This window comes from Artibeus jamaicensis, unplaced genomic scaffold, assembly GCF_021234435.1.
Source record: "Artibeus jamaicensis isolate MK-2021 breed Jamaican fruit bat unplaced genomic scaffold, CSHL_Jam_final contig_391, whole genome shotgun sequence".
Classification (NCBI taxonomy): domain Eukaryota; kingdom Metazoa; phylum Chordata; class Mammalia; order Chiroptera; family Phyllostomidae; genus Artibeus; species Artibeus jamaicensis.
The window spans coordinates 21,623,723-21,647,000 of record NW_026521814.1 but is presented as its reverse complement, the minus strand read 5'-3'; the positions used below and the strand labels follow the sequence as shown (position 1 = coordinate 21,647,000).

Below are 23,278 nucleotides of genomic sequence, written 5' to 3'. Positions count from 1 at the left end.
CTGCGAAAAGTCCAGTAATAACACAACTGTATTATAAACTAGACTTTGGGAAGTACTTATTTTATGAAGATAACTTATTTGCCTTTACATGCAAATATCTGGAATACACCAATTATTTAAATATAAGTAGATTTTTTTAACCTCAGGTGCACAAACTGAATTATCATAATCCATGTTTCATGACACACTGTTATTGATCCATGCATGGTTCATTTTACTTAGTAAAAGAGTTAAACAAATCCTACTATACTCATTATTCCTGGTGACATTTTTCCCTTATGCAAAAGTGTGGCCTCCCTCTGTTTGATTTTTACAGTAAATGGACTGACAGCTTAATTTCTGTTCTTTCAAAAACACAGGGGAGCAGGCAAGAGTGGAATCAGTATCAACATACAGTCACAAAAACCAGGACTTTGAAGCTGCTACTTAACTCCTGTTTACAGTTAACCCAACACGACAAAAACAAATCATCCACCCGCCCACCTTGTTTCTGTGTGTCACGTTCCTTGTACAAAAGCAAGCCAAGGAATAAATTGGTAGGAATAAAACCATGGACACTGGTTCTATCTTATTTCAGAAAGGTTAAAGGATATGGACTTCCATAACATCCCCGGAGCACTTAGCCCAGAGGTAAGCCAGGGGCTCACGACATAAGCACCGGGTTGAGGCTGGACATTTCTTCCAGCCTCTCCCAGTCACCTAAAGCCCAACTAGCATTTACATCCACAAGTACAAACTGCTGTGGGCTTAGTTATGTAAAGGCTCTAAATTTCAATGAAACTAACAAGTGCATTAAAATATATAGTTTATAAAAATATTTCTATACTGAACAAAAACAAAAATAAAAGACAATGCCTGATAATACTGGCAATTTTTTAAATTTTAATTATTCCCTAAATTGTTATGATAGAGAAACACGCTTGAGGAAAAACACATCAAATAGCAACTTAAATCTCACTTACATATAAATGAAATTAATTTTAAGTCTTAATTTCTACACAAGACATAGAACCTCCTGGAAAGTTTAACAGGCATTATCAACTCGAGATTTCAGACTTGTAATACCATCACTGAAGCATTTTACAGTCTCGGTTCACTAGGTCATCAAGGTGGATTTGACATGTTAGCAACGATTACCATTTCCTTGACACCCTCAACCCTACAGGAAATGGCACTCGGAATCACTCCCTCATTTCAGGCCCAGTGAACTGCCCTTCATGCTCACAGGCACCATCACCCTGTGTTTAAGAACACTGCCTAGTCCTGATGGCACACAGTCATAAAAGGAAAAGAACTTACGCACAGAATCTGATATGTTTTCTACATAAATACTGGGCTTACACAGAAGGCAAATTAAAGACACATCCCCAAACAGAATCTTCAAAGTAAACAGCAAGCTATTTTCTTAAGCTTATGTTGTATTTCATTACAACACATAGCTTTTTCATAGTTTTAGAATTTTCCAAGTAAATATGCCAAAGCACACTTTTTACCAATAACAGAGAGAAAATATTATACCCATTTCCTAACTAAAGCAATTTGGACAAAAGGAAATTTTAAAACACATTACACTAAGCCAAGTGAATGAATGACCACAATACTGTAGCTAACCTAGTCAAACAGAACGTTGAAAGAGAATCAAGTTCAATATTTATATACTTTGGGGGAAGAGTTTTGTTTCACAAAAATATTTGGTAGTTTCTGTTCCGTCACATTAAGAACATGGAGAAACTACCACTAAAACAAACTGGACTGAAATTCAACACAATGGCATGTGTTTTTCAACTTGTAATCGACACCAAGAAATAGCTCCCTTTGGTTATTAAAATCCTGGAAAGAAATCATAATTACCCCATCTGGGAATATGGCCTTTAAAGTATGAGTACTTTAGATAGGACGATTGATTTCTAATCCCGCTTTTCCTACTGATTTTCAAATTTCTTGACCAAAACAAAACAAATGTTTTCATGGATGGGAGATTTCAATCAGGTTTATTTAAATCAATTTATTTGAATTCAATAAAAATATTCAGTAATAATCTACATCAAATTTCATTATTTTAAATTCAGTTTCACTAAGTGAGGTAGGTTCTACCTATATAGAACATGAAGAATAATTTTTTAATCTCAAATGTGTACCACTTGGTCCAGCAATTCCATTTCAAAAAGCAACTCCCATTGCACTCAGGAACATATGGCCACTTGAAGATCTGTACAAGAAAAAAGCAGCTCCACTTACAATACCTAAAACTTGAACAACCCAAATACCCATCAACAGAAGTGGTACACCAAACAGCAGTAATTCATATAATGAAATACTACCCAGCAGTAGAAAGGACTAAACTACTACACACACAACCACCTATGGAAATTAGAATGAGCTACAGAAGGTAGACAAAAAATAGTACATGCTCTATGATTTCATTGTATAAAGTAGAAAATTCAAATTAATCCATTACGAAAATATCAGAGAGTTGTCTCTGGGTAAGAGGCAGGAATTGCCTGGCAAGGGGACATGAGGGAACTTTCTAAGAGGATGTAAAAGTTCTGGGTCTTGACAGGGGGGATGGTTACACGTTTATATCCATTTGTCAAAACAGTACAATTAAAGTGTGCACATTTCAATGTATTTTTACCTCAAAGAAAAAAACAGAAGCCTGCAGAATGGAAATGAGTGGAGGTGTGGATAAAAAAAATACGGCAGAGTTTAATCTTTGTTAAAGCTGGGTGATGAGTATGGCTTTTTAAATACAATTTTATTTACTTTCTATATATTTGACATTTTCCAAAATAAAAAGCTAAAAAATATATATCGGTGAAATGCACAACTGACAATTTTTATACCATAAAAAATATACCTCTCTAAAACTTTCTCTGTCTGCAGAGGATACTGACTGAAATCCGTGGAGACCTCTTTGTGCCCGAGCTTCACAAGGAGAATTTGAAATGGAGCTCATTATTTCTCCTGCGCCCCTTGCTCCCCACCCCCACGTGCCTCCCATCTAATGGGCCATCAGAGTGAATGTGATATGCTTGTCTCAGCTATCACCGGCTCCCAAATTAATTCTTCCCTGGGCCCTCCAATATGTATTTCTAACAAATACTGTTACCGGGGGAGAATTCAGAGTTGCTGCATACTCTTGAGAAAACAACTGATTTCATAAATCTCAACCTTATCTTTATTCTCACTACTCTCTAAAAAATGGTGTTTAATAAGTTAATGAGAAAATAAGAATTTACTGATTTTAGATCCAGGTTTTAAATCTCATATTCAAAAATAAAATAAAATCTCATATTCGATTTTTTTAACTTCATGTTCTTATTTCTCAGCAGCCAGAGAGACACTGGTTTTCAGTATAATAAAATGCAGAAATGACTAACCAGGGTCAATGGTTAGTTTCTCTACTAGAAGCTGATACGCTCCGCACATAACAGGAGCTGCACGTCTTATTAGTTTTCTAGATTTTGCCCGAGGAAAGTCCTTTAGTTTTTCACATAACATGTCCAAAGAATCAGAAACGCCATACAGAGGCAAAGAATAAACTCCATCATAATCACAGCTATTTAAAGATAAGTTAACACCCTCCTGGGTCATAAGAGGATTAGAAGTACACATGGGTACAGAAGCTTCTTGAGAGAACCTAGTAATAGGACTCAGGTATTGGTATCAACCAGTTCTTGACAGCATAAGATAAACACTCAAATTAGCTAATATTAAAAATCCAAAATGAATATATTTTATAACCTCTACTTACAAATATTTCTAACATTTTTTAAAAAATATTTATTTATTTATTTATCTTTAGAGGGGAAGGAGAGAGGGAGAGAAACATCAATGTGTGGTTGCCTCTAGTGCGCCCCCTGCTGGGAACTGGCCTGCAAGGAACTGGCCTGCAATCCAGGCATGTGCCCCGACTGGGAATTGAACCTCAATCCTCTGGTTCACAGACCTGAGCTCAGTCCACTGAGCTATACCAGCCAGGGCTCTAACATTTTTTTAATTTTGTATATCTCCTGTGCTAAATTCCAGTAAAGAATTTCACGAGATGTTACATCAAAGATTCAGTGAAAGTTACTTTTGTTCGTTCATTCATTCATTCAACAAACCTCTGCTTGCCTATGCATACCAATGCTCGTCTAGGTGTTAGAAACACATAATAGCCCTGGCTGGTGTAGCTCAATAGACTGAGCATGGGCCTGCAAAGCAAAGGGTCGATTCCCAGTTGGGGCACATGCCTGAGTTGTGGGCCAGGTCCCCAGTGCGAGGCACGCATTAATGTTTCTCTCCCTCTTTCTCCTTCCGTTCCCCTCTCTCTAAAAATAAATAAATAAATCTTTAAAAATAAAAAAAGAAACACATAATACCTGATACAATGATGACTGACTATAACAGTGAACAAAACTATGCTTACATTCTAGTAAGGGGAGACGGGCTTCCGAGAAGAGCTGAGGACCAAGGACACTGAGTGCCATGGGGGAAGACTCATTACAAAAGGTCGCACAGATGACTAATTTCACACAGCTGGTCAGAAAAGCCTTCTTTGTTATAGTGACGCCTGAGCAAACCTGAAGGCTGTAAAGTTCCAGAATTCATGGCAGAGAAAATGGCAAAGGCCCCATGCCAGAGACCACCTGCAAAGTCAGAAAGTGGAGCCAGTGTGGCTACTATGCAGGGAAGGGAGGGAGAAGCTGTGGGGGATGGGAAGGGGAGGGGCAGGCAGGGGATCTGGGCATCTAGTGTGAGAAAGATGGAAAGCCACTATAGACTGTGAGCAGAAATGATCCCAGTGTTTTAAAAAGATCATTCTGTGTGAGAAGAATAGACAGGAGAAGAACTAAGGCTAACGCAGGAAGACCAGTTCAATTTCGAGATCACGATGCCCTCAGAGGAATATTTTCACTTCATTTGTTTGTAGGTCTTGTTTCATGATACCACGTGGCACTCCAATAATTAAAATGGCAATCAGCTGACTGTTCTCTTGCTTGCCACTGGCTTGGGAGCTAGAGTTTTTGAGGGAAAGTAAAAGTCATCACACGTTACTTTTCAGGCTCTACGCTGATCTTTTGGATTGTGGTTCCTTTATCCAATGTAATCTAATAGGTAAACAGGACAAAAACTGCTAGTTTCCCAAACATTCACCATCTTCAAAAATATTTCCTCACAAATAAATATTTTAATGTACACACTATTTATAAAAGATTTCATATTACTGCAGTTATTCAAAACCCTCATCACACATATCCATACTGTAGTAGTCAAAACCATTTAACGAACATTCCTGAAAGATAAATAAAAATAAAAATATAAGGCAAACCATAACATCCACCAACATTCCTTGGCTTCTCTCACGGTTAATTAATGAAATTACTGCCGTAAGGAAGACAGTCTCCAAATCACTCTCCTACCTCCAACCTCCCAAAGTTTGGCAAACACGACAGCAGCCTTGCCCCAACCATGCTGTTAGCACTTTGAGTCCTAAAATCCTAAGTAGATGGGTGCAACCCCTGTGGAAAGCGGTATGGAGTTTCCTCAAAAAAATTAAAAATGAAACTGTCCTATGACCCAGCAATTCCACTTCTGGGAATATATCCAAAGAAAACTGAAACACTAATTTGACAGAATATATTAATCCATTTGCTCATTACAGAGTTAGCTACAACAGCCAAGATTTGGAAGCAGTCCAAGTGCCCATCAGTAGATGAGTGGATGAAAAAGCTGTGGTACATATACAAATGGAAGGCTACTTGCCCATAAAAAGGAAGGAAATCTTACCCTTTGCAACAGCATGGATGGACCTGGAGATTATTGGACTAAGTCAAATAAACCAGTCAGAGAAAGACAAGTACCCTATGATTTCATTCATTTGTGGAATCTAATGAACAAAATAAATTAACAAACAAAACAGAAATAGGCCCATAGGTACAGAAAACACTGACAACTGTCAAAGGAAAGGAGTTTGGGGTGCTGGGTGAAAAAGAAGGAATTATGCAAAAAAAAAAATCTTGATGGACACAAACCACAATTTGGTGACTATCTGAGGGAAAATGGGTGTGGGGAGCGATAAGAGGCTAAAGCTGGGATAAATGGTGATGGAAGAAGACTTGATTTGGGGTGGTGAACACACACTATACTAATGATGTATACTATAGAACTAAACACCTGAAAACTATATAGCTTTATTAACCAATGTCACCCCAATAATTCAGTTAAAAAATAAACTAAAAAAAAAACCCCACCATACACGACGTACTTTTCAGGACTTGAAACCACACGTGAATGTTAATTGCTTTAAGAAGGTGTCAGAAACACGTGTTTTCCTGCGCACTTTAGTGATTTCATTCTTCGCTCAGAGCACGCTGATAAATTAAATCATCCTGGCTGCGTCATGAATCACAGCTGGCATGTCTGAATATTGCTCTTTGATGATGAACAAGCAGTGTAAAATAAGATGCTGATTCCACTCTTTAAAATCTCATTTTCAGCATCCTGTATGTTACTAGTCAGAATTTTTAAATAAATCAAATGTTACAGTTCACTTTGGTTTTGCAAAAACCGCAGTCCTTTTACTAAGAAAATGATGGCTCTTTTGCTTCCCAAACACCAGGCAGTATCTACACTAGGGAAGGGAACTGGGGTGGGGGTGGGGAAAGGCTTTTAAAATGGATAATCCAGCTATTTGCTTAGGGTGGGGATTGAATGGGGTAGCATGAAGCAGGAACTAAGGGACCTTTACGACCACGTATACTATAGCCTACTTCCTCACCCTCACTGAACAGTGTCAAGAATTTGCCTCATTAAGTTCCACTAACAAGTAAGGAGATTCCCCTCTCTGGGGGCAGGCTTTGCTGTACTAACATCACTACGGACTTCATCTTATCTGTCCCCCTCTCCCATTACAAAGTCCCATTTCATTTTGTTTTGTGTTTTTTGTTGTTGTTGTTTTTTTTTTTACATCTTATACTGAAGGCATTCTTGCAAACTGCCTTAAGCCCTTTCCGGGTAAGAAGAGATAGAAATAAATCAAGATTTCTTTCTCCACGTCTAAATTTAAATATAGCAGACAGGCGGAGCGAGATGGTGAAAAGAGGTACGTGGGCGTTTATTACAAAATTTTTCAGTCTCTAGGAGAGAAAAGGATAAGAACAGAATACTAAGGGGGTCTGGGAGCCGTGAGCGTTGTGTGTGCGTGTGTGTGTGTGTGTGTGTACAGTCAGGGCGGAGGGAGGACTGAGGAGCGGGAGAAAAAGACACCCGTGGACGCAGTCGCTCACCCCCTCTGCCCTCTCCCCACCCCACTGCAGAGCGCGAGGCTTCCCCAGAAAGCTCTTCAGCCACAGGGCAGATTCTCGAAACTAGGCAGAGCCCGAGTCCTGGGCAGGGAGGTTGGGATGGGCAGGGAGAGGCAATCGGAAGCTATCCGGTCCGGAAGGGGCGAGGTGGCCGGCGATGCCAGAGAAGCTCGCCCGCCCAGAGGGCAGGGCAGGGCCGGGACGCGGGACCCACCTGGAACGGTGACGCTGGAGGATGCCCCAGGCACCTCTGGCCTCTCCTCCTCAGTCTCCTCCCGCTGCCGTTGCTGCTGCTGCTGCTGCTGCTGCTGGATGAGGCTGAGATCCGAGCGGCTGAGCTCGGCTCTGGCCGCGGCGTGGACGAGCCGCGCCTTCAGCAGCACAGCCGCCAGGCCCAGGAGCAGGGCGCACGGGACGCGCCGGCCGAGCCTCGCCATGGCCGAGAGCCAGAGGGCCGCGGAGGCATATTGCGGGGCTCCCGGCGGCGACCGGCGCCAGGGCTGCGGGCTGCGGCAGAGCCCGCCCGTTCGCTCCCCCTCGCGTCGTCTGCCTCGCTCACCCGCACCGGCAGGAGGAGGAGGAGGCTGGAGGCGGAGGGGAAGCCGGGGCAGGAGGAGGGGGAGTTCTCGTCCTCGCGCACGTGACGCGTGGGGCGGAGCGGGCCAGCCCAGAACCCTGCGCCCCTTCCCGCTTCACCTGCGGCCCCGCTGCTCCGGGGAGGGGACGCTGTCCCTGCGGTGCCGGGGCGCTGCGCCCGGGGCGGGGGGCTGGGTGGAGTGGCCTCCGAGGGGAAGAGAGAAAGGAGAACTTTTCTGGGGGCTGTTAGGCCATCATATCCTCCAGCCCTTCCTGAGCCAGGGAAATTTTGTAGAAAATGGAATATAATTACCCCCACCCCCAACATATTCCAAAGTAGAGGAATACGTTGTACGTTGATTACCCTCCTACAAATCTTAACGCCGATAGAAAAGCCAGGGTCTGTTAAGACTGTAGACTTGACTGCCTCACAGCCACCACTGATTAGGAATTAAACTGCAGCTCTCCAGATTTTTACTCAAGTTCAAATTTTTGCTCAAATAGAATTTTTCTATATAAAATATTCTTAATTACATTTTGTCTAATTGTAGCTGATACTTTTCATTTGTTCGAGAAGTATTTTACTAAATGAGTACTAGGTGCTTACCACGTGCCAGCATTTGGTCAGGTGTTTGGAATAAGCAAGATCCAATCCTTGCATTCTAGGAGCTTACAACCTGTTAGGGCAGTGGAACGACCCTAATTCAGCGCGGTGGTTGCCGCCGGAGAAACAGTACAATGTGCGGAGATCGCAAAGGATTGGAAGAAATGGACTATGCGGTGTACAGAAGGGGCTGTGAAATACTGCGGGGTGTGGGGTTTAAAAAAGAATGCGCTCCACGCAGAGAAGGGAGTGAGCAGGTCTACTAACTAAAAAGGGCTGGGTGTGCATGCATGTGGTCTGCATGCATGCAAAGCCCAGAGGGGCTTAGAAAACAGTGAGCAATGATTGTGACAGAGTGTCTGTTTTTGACTGAAAAAGGAGAGTGGAGATGGGGTCATTCAAAAAATAATAGTAAACACTTCTATAGCAATTACTGCATGCCAGGCACCCTTCAAGCACTTTATACATGTAAACTCTTGTAATAATCTTGGGTGCTACATAAGGAAATTGAAATTTACAATGCAAGCGATTATGAGGTAGTGAAATTAATCAGGGAAGAGAATTGCTACTAGTATGCATTTTAGAAGGATCACTTTCCTATCAGTACAGAGGATGGATTACAGAAGAATACTTTAGAAAAGGTCAGTTTAGAGGTGTTTGTAAAAATCCATGAGGAGATGCCAAAGGTTTGTGAGGCTGGGAAGAAGAAAGAAGAAGGACGTTCAGTATTTAAGGCTAGAATCAACAAAGATTGTTGTTTGGTCTGGGAAGGGAGGAAAGAGATAGATATATCTGGTATGACACCCAAATTACCAGATTGAGATTCTGAGTGGCTGTTAATGACATTATCAAGATTAAGTGATAATACAGACTGCAGAATAAGTAACAAACTAAGCCTTGTTCATTTGTTATCTCTGCATTTAGAGCGCCCCTGTGACGCATTGTATAAGGTCATTGTGATCTAACTGTGACATCACAGCATCATGTACAATCATAGTTGATTCAGCTGATTTGACTGAATGGACGGTACCTTTCTACCCTCGCCATTCTTACGAGTTCCTCTCGATGTTCCCACTTTGCTGGAGAAGAACCAACTTCCCAGTAGAAGGAGATTATTCTTTATCAAGGGTGTGGAAATAGTGCCTATGTAACCATAAAGTAAAATAATAATAATAATAGGCTTTTTAGGTACTTTAGCTTATTGTATCCTCAGAGCAATCATACAAATTAGCTTCATTATCTTAATTAGCAAAGAGAAACACTGAAGATCAGAGAGGCTACTGATTCACCCAGGGATACACTAATTATGTGTAATTTTACCCTTCTACCCAACTTCAAAGTTTTACAATAGCTTGTTAAGCGCTTTTTATACCCAGTAAACTATGTGGGCAGAGTTATTTGGGAAATAAATGCCGGAGTGAGACCCTCACACTGAGCCCCAGTGCCGCCGGGGCTTTGCCTGGCCTCTGCAAGCAGGGGTGCTGTGGGGGAGGCTGGATGTAGAAAGCCTTCATTAGTCCCATCAAGCTGTTTTTGTTTCGTTTTCTTCCAATTTACCCCTACTGCTGGGGAGAAGGAGAAAAATGGAAATGGTTCCCGAGACCGGACTGGCAGATCCACAGGAAAGGAATGCCACCAGGGTTTCTGTCGTCCTGCTGTGTGGTGGCCAAGTCAGTGCTCACGTATCGGCCGCTGACCTTCTGCAGGCGAGCCACTGATTCTGTGGCCCCCAGAAGAGGGTGGACAGCAAACCCTTCAATATCCTGGACTGCTGAGGGACAATTTTGTCAGTCAAGATGGGTTTTAGGTGGTTTTTAAATGCTCCATTGCTCCTGTAGCTTATGCTTCATTTCTGGGCCATGGGCAAAAGCCATAGTATCTGATGCAATAAGGCACAGCAGTTGGTGAATCAAAAAAGTTGGTAAGAGGCATAAAAATCAATATATCTTACATATTTCCCTACACCTTTATCTTTGATTCTATGCCCCCTCTATGAGTTTGCGTGACATCTCACATTTCCCCTTAGTACTCCATTTAAAATTGGTATTTACGCGCCTATATCCTCACTAGTGTAGGTTCCCCCAGGGCCAGAGCCATCATGTTCACAGCTGTGTCCCCAGCTCCTCCTACAATGTCTAACACTATTGAATGGGTCGGTGAAATCAGTAAGTCAATTTTAAGAGGAAGAACTGTTGGTTCTGGAGGAGGGCGCTGGAATCAGTGTTCTGGTGTACACAGCTCACACCACTCACAGTCGAGTGACTTACCAGAACTCAGGTTTTTTAAAAGATTTTATTTAATTCTGGAGAGTGAGGGAGAGAGAATGAACCCCCCTACTGGGGACCTGCCTGCCCCAGGCATATGCCCCTACTGGGAATCAAACTGGCAACCCTTCGGTTCAAAGGCTAGTGCTCAGTCCACTGAGCCACGCCAGCCAGGGCTCCAGGCCTGTATTTTCAACTGGATAGTGGGAGAAACTGAAGCACCGAAAGGCGGTAACAAAATGAAATAATGTGAAATCCTTAAGTTTCTTGCTATGGGAACTGTTTGGTAAATGGCAGCTGCTACTCTCTTTCGGAAATGTTACATATGGTTATTCTGTTTTACTTACATACCTTTTATAATGTATATAAAGTTTCATGTCACGTGGAGTCCATTCTCATTCTTCTTGGTAATTATGTTCTGTAAAGTCACTGTGCGTACTAACTTAGCAAACACTGAGCTGCTGCTCCCAAGAGGAATACAGTGAGGTTCCTCTGGTCACAACGTTTTCATCAGCCCTTCAACACGTAACCTTGCTGTGCATGTGTTCCTATTTAAAGACACCTTATTTATTCTATGTTCTTGGTTCGTTAACATTGAGCTCACAGCCACCAGCACTGCGACTCATGCCTGAAAGAAGCTTATCCAGCACACGTTTTCTCTGGAAGGCGCACGCTCGCCTTCCTTAGGGACCCCAGACCTGAGCACTACAAAATTGGGGGTCATTTTAAACAGCAAAATCACCAACGGAAACTGTAAAACTGGGAAAAAGAACTGTCATTAAATAAACCATAAGGACACTTGCATCTACAGAGACAGTTGGAAGGGAGGGCTTTACCTCGTTTGAACTCATCTGGGGATGTGCATGTCGGCAGCGCAAAGTTTTCACTGCTCTGCACATTTCGGGAATAACTGTGAAAGTACTGATTTGGGGGTTTCAAATATATTTTAGCAAATGGGCAAACTCAGAAATATGGAATCATGAATAATGAGGATCAGCTTCCTATATGTGTTGATATATATGGTAAGAAAAATTGGATAAAATCTTTTGGTATAGGTAAGAAAGATTGGATAAAATAATATAGAAAAGCCAAATAATTCTGGGAAAAAATATAAATGTTACCAAAAATTAAGAATCTACCCCTGCACTTTCGGCTCCAGGCCTGCCCCAGTGCCAGGCTGGCTCCAAACTCCTCCCACCCCTGAAGGCCCCAGGCCCAGACTAGCACTGTGGGCCCAGTCTTCAGGGCGACCCCCATGGTCCCAAACCTCAGGCCCCTGTGCAAGAGCCACCCCCGTGGCTTTAGGCTCCAGACCCTCCCCAGCACCAGACCAGCACTCACAGATCCAGACTCCAGAGAATCCAGGGTCAAGGACTGCCTCCATGGACTCAGGGTCCAGGCCAACCTCCACCAACATTGGCAAATCAATCAATGTGATCTACCACATTAACAAAATAAAGGATAAAAATCATATGATCATCTCAAGACATGCTGAAAAATATTTGACAAGATTCAACATCCTTTAATGATTTAAAAAAACACCTCTCAATGAGTTAAGTATGAAAGGAATGTATTTCAACAGAATAAAGGCCAAATACGGCAATTGCACAACTAACATCATACTCAGTAATGAAAGCGTTTCTTCTAAGATCAGAAACAAGACAAAGATGCCCACTCCCACCACCTCCATTAAACGTAGTACTAGAGTCCTAGCTACAGCAATTAGGAAAGAGGGAGAGAGAAGGGAAGGAGAGAGGGGAAGGGTGTCGAAATCCGAGAGAAAGTATTACAAAATGGTTTGTTTGTATTGTAGATGACATGATCTTACATACAAAAATCTTAAATGATTCCACCAAAACTGTTAGAACTAATCAACAAATACAGTAGAAATGCAGGATACAAAATGAACATACAAAATTAGTTGGTTTTACACACTATCAATGAACTATGTGAAATTAAGAAAATCCCATTTACAATAACATTGAAAGAAAAACCTTAGGAGAACAATCTGTACACTGATAACTATAAAACACTGATGAAAGTAATTAAAGAAGACACAGATAGATGGAAAACTATCCCTTGTTCATTGATTAGAAGAATGAATATTGTTAAAATGCCCATACTCCCCAAAGCCATCTATAGATTCTGCTCTGGCCCTCCGAGCAGTCAACTGGAGCTCGACCACCTACCTAGAACAAATGGGTTGGGGGGACAAGAGGCGCGAAGAATGGCAGCAAGACAAAAAATTCTGATCAAGCTGCAAACTTTATTTTTCCGAACTGGGTATGTATATGTATATATATATATATATATATATATATATATATATATATATATATATGGAGGGAGAGGAAGGAGATTAGGTTGCTTGCTATTGGCTAGCTTGAGACAAAGGAGGGCCCGCTTATTGGTTACTTGGGTGCAACTGGTACTCGTGGAAACCTCATGTGCCTGTAGCTGATTGGCTTGTGGAGCGCACGGGTTCCTGTAATCAACGCAATGTTTTTAGCTAGAAGCCAGGTGTAAGGTTCCCAACAAGATTCAATGCAATCCCTATCAAAATTCCAATGGCATTTTTCACAGAAATAGAAAAATGCACAGAAAAAAAGCAATCCTGAAAGTGATAGAAAACCACACACACACACACACACACACACACAAATGTGAGTAGCCAAAGCAATCTTGAGCAAAAGAACAAAGCTGGGAATAGTACACTACCTGACTTCAAAATACAACCCAAAGCTCTAGTAGTCAAAACAGCATGGTAATGGTATAAAAATAAGCATACAGACTAGTGGAACCAGAAATACACCCACACATTGATGGTCAATTAATCTTTAGTAGCCACTGGAAATCAGAGATCCACAAGTTTCACGTGAATAGTGTATCTGCAGAAATACTGCCAGTTTGGTATGTAACAGACAGATTACAAAAGAAAAAGCAGGTTGGACCCACAAAATTTTACCAATACTCAGCTGCAAATGTGCTCTATCATGGAGAAAAATATGCCTTGGTGTGGAGCCATGAGCCACCGAGAATTATTCACAGAATTATTTGAAACCAAATGGAGTTTGCCCAGCCGAATTTTAACGTTGTTTGGGATCAGTGACTTCTCCTTTTCCTTCTTTAAATCAGAACGTCTGTGACTGTTACCGTATGCCTCTCCCAGCATGTTATGTTGGGAGCAAGTAACTTGTTTCTTTCGTTTCACAGCTCCACATATCAAGAGGAACTGCACCCCAGGACAGACCATAACCCAAGTCTTACCCATACCGAATTTAGATGATGGGATTGGAGACATTCCAGTTGAGCAGATAAGCCCCTTCCAATGGAATTTCCAGGGGTTTGGCATAAATAATGTTTTCTCTCATCATCCTGTTTGGAGCTCACTGAGCTTCAGAAATTGTAGGCTGCTATTTTTTATCAAATTTGGAAGCTTTTTGGCTTCCAATATTTTGTCTGACCCATTTTCTCTCTCCTCTCTTAAGACTCCTTTTGTACCTAGTTAGATTGTCCTATGGGTTGTTAAGACTCTTTTGTAATTTATTTAAACCTCATTTTTATTAAGAAGTGTATCATACATATGAAAACGTATATAGGACATATAGATTTAAAGAATAACTAAAAACAATCTAGGTGCCCACAAGCTTGGGAAATTTTATTGTTTTGCCATTACGATTTACCCCCTTATATCCTCTTCCACCTCCACCTGCCTCTCACCCACGCCCCCTGCAATCACCACCCTATTGTGTGTGTCCATGAGACCTTTTCTTTTCTGCTCCACCCCTCCACCTCCAACCCCTACCCTGAACCCAGAGCTGTCAGCCTGACACTTCACCCTTTGTGAACAGCACAGATGAACCTGGAGAGCATTATGAGGAGTGAAACAAGCCAGTGAGAGAAAGACAAATAGCATATGATCTCACTCATATGTGGAATCTAACAAATGAACTGAACTAACAAGCAAGACAGAGACAGACTCAGAGATTATTTTTTAATTCCTTCCCTCCTCTGAGCTTCAGTTTGGATGAATCCTAATAATCTACTGAACACAATGCTTTTGTGTCTTCTTTTTCAAATAACTAACATTCTTAAGAATTCAGACATTTAGAGAGGCATGTCATCTCACTGAAGTCATCTTTTTGGTGCATCATTGTTTGCTCATGTGAATTAAAAACAAAACAAAACAGTATCATATAAGGCAAGTATAGTCTCTACACAAAAGTGGCAGTGTATGCTCAAGTTTATTGTACAGTCACAAGTTACACTTTGGGCACTAAGTAGAACATTGTACCAGTTTCCACAAATTCAAATCAAGTTAGCAAATGACATGTTTTAGAGCACATTCATTTTATGTCTCACCCAATGTGGGTGATCAGAAGAGAAGCTAAATAAAGAAAATCTATGTTACTTAGGTAGCAAGCTAAATTGATATACAGTTTCTAAGTTACTTCAAGAGATTTAAAAGTGTTTCAAAACTAGTACAGAACAGTTCATGTCCAACTTGAAATAAAATGTAGCATGTACCTTTTAGGAGTAAATAACTTCATGTGTATATCCATGGTACAATAGAATAGTCACTTCTTCCTGCTAATAAAATATGAATAAATCTCAATTTAGTTTAGGCTTACTAAATGAATAATGCCTTGGAAATTATCTGGGTTTGGTTACATTGTTATATTGCACTTGAGAACAATGACAACAAAAGTGAAAGATTCGGTACCTCTCGAGGAAATTCATTATATTTCAGAAACTACAATGAAATACAATCATTTGTGCAAGTTGCACATCCACAGGTTCATCATTCCAACTAGCCTGCTGACAAGTTAAAGGGATAACTCTCCAAAACACTGAGTATGAAGTCATTTCATTCACCATTTTTGATCCCGAATATCAGTTTTCAAATTTTATATTTTCTCTTAGATATTAAGCTACAACATAAACAAGCTATCCAAGAGCACAAACAAGGTGGCATTGAGACAGGCCATGGTCACACACAGGTGTTCCAAGACGGACTCGGTCTTCACCATGTTTGGCACTACACTCTGCAACACAGGGATGTCTGTCCACCAGCTTACGTACGAACTCTGCCTGCTGGTCGCATACACTCTACTGCTGCATAAATCTCTCCCTCCAGGTCATGACTCACTATTAAAAGTCTTCCATGGCCCTATTAAAGAAGCCAGGACAGTCTCTTTTCCTAATACTTAAATTTTCTCTTTATATAAATATAAGGGTTAATGAGAATTTACTATGACTAAGTAGTTTCATAACACAGGTACAGTTGTGGCACAAACATGTGGATTGTTTTACACTTCAGAATTAAGAACTCAGCAGAATTATAATAATAATTAGTCAGAATTATAATAATAATTATAAGAGAAGGGTATAGGAAAGAATGTAAGAATGTCTCTCACACAAATGTTTTTCACAATATCAATTCTCAAATAAATGCCTATATAAGAAATCAACAACAGTATCAATATTTCTTACCAATGTCAAATGCTTTAAATATTTTCTATCGCACTTCTGTATTTTTAAACTGAATTACATTTTAAGTATTTTATACCCAAAACATATTAATTTTCAATAAATCACACAATAGTACCTAAAATATTTGAAAGTTAAAAGTTTTTATAGGGTTATTTTTTGACATTTCAACCAAATATATTCACATGCTACTTTAGGGTTAAAAGAATCCAAACATCCTACTTTCCCTCTAAAAGTAGGCTTTCAAAAGTATACTTCTACCATGTGATGTTTTTAGAGATGTACATTTTTCATTAAAAACATATTATTGCCTAAGGCTACAATTCATAAAGGCAATTTAAAACATCATGTTAAATTCCAGTGAAAACATCCTATCTCCTATACAAGACTTGAACCTCGAAATAAAGGCCATAACAGAATAGATTGTGCAATTGCAAACTTTTTTGCAGAAGAGTAAATTTCTGTCCAATAAGAATCTTCAGGAATGACTGCCAGTCCGTGGGAAAACAGAGAAGGTGTAAGTCATCACAGAACGACTTAGCAACTGCCTGGTGGGAGGTCTTAGGGTACTTTTTTCTTAACAACATTTTATATTTAATGGTTATTGCATGTGACTATGACCTCTTTGACTACTAAAAAAAATCTATATAATAAAATCTATTAATTTTGAAATTCACTAAAGCTAAATACAGGGTCTTGTCAAGGTTCTCACCTAATGCGCCCCTATTTTATGACTACAGTCATTTGTGTAGGGAATTATAACACAAGATGTGGCAAGATAAATTTCAATTATTTAAGGGAAATATTTATCATTGACTAATGAGAGCTGTTAAAAAGCTATTAAACTCTCAATTTCTTATGCATAACATGATGAAATTGCACAAAAGTAGTTGTAATTAACAGTCATCCCTAGGCTCGGAAGGACTGTGAATAAATCACACATTCCTCTAAAAACTCATCACCCTACAGACATATAAAAATACAATTTGCCACCTGTGCAGCTTTTATTTAAGAAGTTCTAGAAAAGTAATTTATGGTAATAAACCTAAGAAAGTTTTAAAAGTTTCCAATAAATTGAACTGCTTATAAAAAGTACTTTTTAAAAGTTATTTTGACAGCTGAGACTGGTTTTACATATTACACTTTGCTCAGAATGAGGTAATATCCATATATGTGGTGTTATGCTATTGCTACCTTAAGAATTTCAATTCCAAGGATTTCTCATGGGGTGTTGGGGCTGGATGCAGATTCCTAAAGGTATAAGGATTCCGCATTGATCTTGACCTGTTATCAGTTAACAGTTGTGGAACTATATTTAAAAAAAAACATATATAGGAAGAAAATAAATTAACCTCAACTAAAAACTCTTGCTCTAATCTAAAAACATACTATTAATAAACAACTCTATCAAAGAACTATGCATGTAGTTTTTTAAAATTTAAAATTCAAATGCTTATGTTTTTGTATTATAAATGGCCAGACTAATACAATGGAACAAATGTACTTTGGAAATGCATTTTCAACTCCATATGGCTTTAAGCATCACGATGTTTAGCTGAAATTAAGCTATTACACAAAAGAGGCATTTCTGATTTAAGAACTAATTTTTTAGTATAGGTTCACTTAAAAGATTTGGAATACAGCTTAAACTTAAATAATTAAAATGTAATAAATGGGTTATGGATTAAATAAATAAAAATTTAATAGCATGTACCCAAACATCATATTAAAACGAAATAACTATACCTATCTATTACAGGAAAGAATTTTGGTGGAGTCAGTTTTTTTTTAAGTTTGCCATATAGGTAACATTAAAATGCAAGTTCACGGAACTATAAAGTCTTTAGTAACCTGAAAACTCAACTGTAGTGTGATGTGTAGTAACATTAAGTACCTGTACAAAAGATGTCGGTGCTATAAGGTCCAAGCATGAATTGCTTTAGATCAATAACAATAAAAACAACAACAAACAAAATCCAACATACAAACCAGAAACAGGAATTATAGGAGGTACTATTTTACACAAAGTGGTAATTGAGGCACTACCTATCTTATGTACATTAAAGTAAACTATCACTTCAAATTTTATTATGTAAGTACCTAAAAACACAAGTCAGTGAATGTGTATTAAATGTACGTCTGAACTAAAATTTCTAAAGAAGAAGTTGACAGATGTTGCCCCCCCTTTTGTGGTTAATACCAATGGGCACCGTCAGCAGTAAAGTCTTATAGTTTCAGTCCTCACGAAGGAAAATGAACTCTATGGCGTTGGCAATTCTAATGGGTCAGGATGTCATCACATGACTTAAAAAATCACAGTTAAGTTTCTGAGTTCCCTTCACCATTTTCATGAGGTTGAAGCTGTTCCCTTTCTTGTTCTTCCTGAGGTGGTCGAACACGTTTAAAAAAGCCCATCTGTCAGTTAAAGAAAAACTAACATTATTGCCTTATCAGCAAAGAACATGAAAGATACTCTCAGTGACTATATTATCACCAAGAAAATGTCTTCCTTCAAATAATATGTCATCCTCATCATGCATCATCATCATCAAAGATCCCTTTCCTCCTTCCCTTCCTTCTTTTCCATTCCTCCTTCTTTCTTGCCCTCCCTTCCCCCTTTCTTCCTGCTTCCTCCTCCCTCCCTCTCTTCCTAAGTCCATTACTTACCCTGTGCATCACAAACACCAAAACAGCCAGTAACAACAATCCTGCTAGAACTGCTAAAATTATTACCCACACAGGCACAGGCATGGGTGCAGGCTGAATGCCCCAGGTGACATTAGTAGTAACCTGTTGGGGGAAAAGAAGGTTTTGCATTTTAAAAATAGTTCACTGACTTATTCAACAACTACCTGAATGCCTACTACTTTTTATTTCAGTGACATTTACATTATTTCTTTTCCTTGCATTTATTATACACATCTGGCATTGATAGCAGACCCACCCACACACACATAAAACTCCCAACAACCGGTGAACTTCTCATCACCTGTGAAATTATTCCCATATAGTTCAATCCAGCTTAGGGATTGAACTATATGAAAGTTTATTGGACCAAGACATGTTGGTCCAATTTTCAATCCTCAAGTTAAAGACCTTTAAAATGCCTTCTCTTCTTGCAGTTAATTTCCAGCTTTCTAACTTACTGAGAGGTTTCCAAAAACTTCCCTCCATGAAATTCAGTAAATACAAAGAATCTCTTACATAGGACAAGATGGTAAAATAAAAGCTCTACCTTTAATAATTCTGAGATGAGGGAGTAAAATAATATTAAATTATAATACTGTCAAATAACTCTTAATTAAATTATCAAAATAGTTAAATTGCCATTATTTAAAATACATTAACACTATGACATTAAACTGAGTACATTTATTCCATTTCCCCAAATCAATGACTTACTAATGTGGAGTTGAAGATATCCTCAATGGGAAGGTTCTTATAAGGAAACTCAATGACATTAAATGAAGCAGATGACTTCAGAGAGTATGAGTGATTCTGGTTTTCCTTCTGTATGGAAGTAACGGTGAAATGATTTCCTAAATGTAAGACTTTGTTTCTTTGGAAACAAGGGTAAAGTTGACTAAGTCTGACCACTCACGTTCATAAAGGTCTCGGTCCAGAGCAGAGACTTCACGTACAGGATCGCGCTCTTCCCTCTGTCCAGCCGCCCGACCTGGCAGACGATCTTTGAGCACTCGGCGACTCCACAACCCTGCCCAAACATGAGGTTTACTGATGAGAGAAGGGCGTCCTGCCATCTCTTCAACATTGGAAAATCAGACATTTTACTCATTTCATGTGAAGGCCAAAGCGATGACCCAGATTATTTTGCCTTGTAGAACAATGTTTAAAATGAACAGGCTTACATTAAAGTCAGTGAGTGATTTTTGTAAAACATGAGTTGGTTTTAATGTCATTTGTTATAGAAGAATAAGATCTATTATATTAAAAGTTTTATTTTTATGGTTTGAACTCATTCTTCTGAGAATCTATCATTAGATTCTCAACACTCTGGGCCAACCCAGAACATGGTGACTTTAGTAAGACATAAAAATTAGACCATACTATCCCCATTAAAAAGAAAAACAGTGAATCTTTAACAGTTATTTCATGTGAAAATCAAGTCACATGAGGATAGTCTTTGGTACATTCAGTCTTTTTATCATTAACTTGAAGGCAGGCAGCCAAAACTAACGAATACTCACACCTGTGTGCTGGCTAACCTGCATTAGACGTGTCCCATGCACAGAGCTCCCAACGGTGGCATCTAGTACGTGGAGCCTCCAGTTCATGACCAGGAATAGGAGCAAGCTTTCCTGACCTGATAAAGGGCATCTATGAAAAGTCTACGGCTAACACTATACTTACCGGTCAAAGAATGGATACTTTCCCCTAAGATGAGGAACAAGACAAAGATGCCCACTGACACTTGTATACAACATTGGTCAAAAGGCTCTACCAGTGCTACGAGGCAAGAAAAAAATTAAATAAAAGGCACCCAGATTGGAAAGGAAAAAGTGAAGCTATCTCTATTCATAGGTGACAGGATCTTATACATATAAAACACTATAGAATCCATAATAATACTATTAGAGCTACTAAACAAGTACAGAAGATGTAAAGAATACAAGATTAATATGCATATGAATTTCTATAGCACTAAAAAATCTGAAAATGAAATTAACTAACTGAAATTAAGAAGTTTAAGATAGCATCAAAGATAATAAAATCTGTAAAGAAATTTAACCAAGGAAGCACAAGACTTATACACTGAACATCTCAAAATATTTTTGAAAGAAATTAAAGGAGACATAAATTAACATGAAGGTATCTTGTGTTCATGATCTGAAAGAGCTAAGATAACAATATTCCTAAATTGGCAGATCTAATAAAATCTTTGTCAAAAATCCAACTACCTTTTTTGTAGAAATGGACAAGCTGATCCAAAAATTCAAATGAATATTTATATGAATATAAATTTATAAGGGACTCCGAATAACCAAAACAACCTTGACAAAGAAGAAAATGTTGACAACACACACTCTGCAATTTCAAAACTTACTGAGGAGCTACAATGTTCAAGTGATTTGGCACTGGCACAAGGATACATATGTAGATCAATAAAACAGAACTGAGAGCCCAGAAATAAATCCATACATTTATGGCCAATTCATTTTCAACAGGCTGCCAAGACCATTTAAGGGAGAAAGAGATGTTGACATAAGAGCTAAAAGTGTAAGACTTAGAAAATGTAGGTGTAAATCTTCAGGACCTTGGGTTTGGCAATGGTTTCTTAAATACGACAGCAAATGTACCAGCAACAAAGGAAGAAATGAGACTTGAGAAATGTGGACTTCTTCAAATTAAGAAAAAACTGCATCAAAGGGTACAAAAATTTTGCATCGAAAAAGTGAAAAGACAACTTACATACACAATGAGAGAAAAGACATCTCTCAAAAGAAGATAAACAAATGGAAAGATGCTCAATATCATTAGTCATTAGGGAATACAAATAAAACAATGAGATACTAGTTCACACTGATGAGCCTGACTGTAAAATATGTTTTTAAAAGTCAACAGGAAGTGATAGCAAGGATGGGGAGATACTGGAATGGTGGTTATACATTGCCAGTTGGGAATGAAATGCCTTCTGACCCAGCGATCCCACTTCTCGGAGTGTACCTGAAGAGACGTGATACACTAATTCAGGACAATATATGCACCCCTGTGTTCACTGTCATGTTATTTACAATCATCATGACTTGGAAGTACTCAAGTGCCCGTCAGTAGTAGAGTGGATAAAATAACTATGGTACATTTACACAATGGAATACTACACAGCAGAAAGAAAGGAGCTCCTACCCTTAACAACATCACAGATGGACTTGGAGAACATTATGCTAAGTGAAATAAGCCAGTCAGAGAAAGACAAATACCACATGATTTCACTTACCTGTGGAATCTAATAAATAAACTGATCTAACAAGCAAAACAGAGACAGACTCACAGACAGCAAGGCTGAAAGCTCTGGGGAAGGGTGGGATTTGGGGGTGTGAAGGGGTTGAGAAAAAAGGAAAAAGAACTCATTGAAATGGACAACAGGGTGGTGATTGTGGGGGGCGAGGGGGTGGGTGGAGATGATAGAGGGTATGGGAGGATCAATGATGATAAAAAATACAATATAATGAACTATTAAAAAGGACTGAAGTAACAATACATGCTACAACACAGTGAACCTCAAAAACATCACACTAAATCAAAGAAGCCAAACACAAAGGGCCACATGCTACATGATTTTATTTACACAAAATGTCCAGAAGAGACCTATCCTTAGAGACAGAGCGCAGGTTAGTAGTTGCCAGGGGCTGGAGGTAGCGGAAATGGGTAGTTTAACAGGTACAGCATTTCTTTTTGAAGTGATGAAATGTTGTAGAATTTGATAATGATGGTGGTTACACAATGTGAATACACCAAAAATCACTAAATTGTACAGTTCTGAAAAATGGTGACTTTTATGTTATTTAAGTTTTATCTCAATTTTTTCAAAGGTGAATTCTGTAGGAGGATAAAGAGTACAGAGTCCAAAGGGAGGTGGGGGTAGAAAGCAATCTCTGTTTCACATGGGTTGGCCCAGAATGGCCTGTTGTGCTCTGTCAGTTACGGACAGTAGAAGGAGACCAACAAGTGAGCTGCAGGGGTATCTGGGCGAAGAGCAGTGCAGGAAGACAGGAGAAAAAAATTCAAATCCTGGCAGTAGAAACATGGATGGGGCTGTCTGTCTAAGGAAAGATGAGATATCAAAATGGGAGGAGCAGAGTAAGAAGAGGAAAAGGCCTAGGGCACAAGAGCCTCTATCACCTTGGGCTTAAAGGCTTTGCAGGTTCTGGTGTTCTGAGATAGGTGGGAAGGCCCTGATGTGACCTATGGCTTCTGTGGATCGCTGTGGCTTCTGTGTGGCAAATAAACTGCAGTGAGGAAGAGGGCAAAACACAGACTCCAACTAGAGGTTTGGCAATAGTCCTGGTGAGAGAGGATGGTGACCTGTTAGGTTG

General features: G+C 39.5%; 2 protein-coding genes across 3 annotated transcripts in view; both read right to left on the bottom strand.

The window, feature by feature from the left end:
* The window catches only part of FAM171B (family with sequence similarity 171 member B), a 70,065-nt gene extending 62,213 nt beyond the window's left edge, over nt 1–7,852 (bottom strand). The window contains exon 1 of the mRNA XM_037136827.2: nt 7,504–7,852. Coding sequence (XP_036992722.2) covers nt 7,504–7,726 — 223 coding nt within the window. The 5' untranslated portion in view covers nt 7,727–7,852. The remainder of the gene's footprint in view (nt 1–7,503) is intronic.
* A 7,106-nt stretch (nt 7,853–14,958) lies between these two features.
* The window catches only part of ITGAV (integrin subunit alpha V), an 83,929-nt gene continuing 75,609 nt past the window's right edge, over nt 14,959–23,278 (bottom strand). For both annotated transcript variants that reach the window (XM_037136822.2, XM_037136823.2), the window contains exons 27-30: nt 19,825–19,938; nt 19,626–19,733; nt 18,891–19,013; nt 14,959–18,638 (exon numbers count right to left, since the gene is read on the bottom strand). In XM_037136822.2, coding sequence (XP_036992717.2) covers nt 18,543–18,638; nt 18,891–19,013; nt 19,626–19,733; nt 19,825–19,938 — 441 coding nt within the window. In that variant the 3' untranslated portion in view covers nt 14,959–18,542. The remainder of the gene's footprint in view (nt 18,639–18,890; nt 19,014–19,625; nt 19,734–19,824; nt 19,939–23,278) is intronic.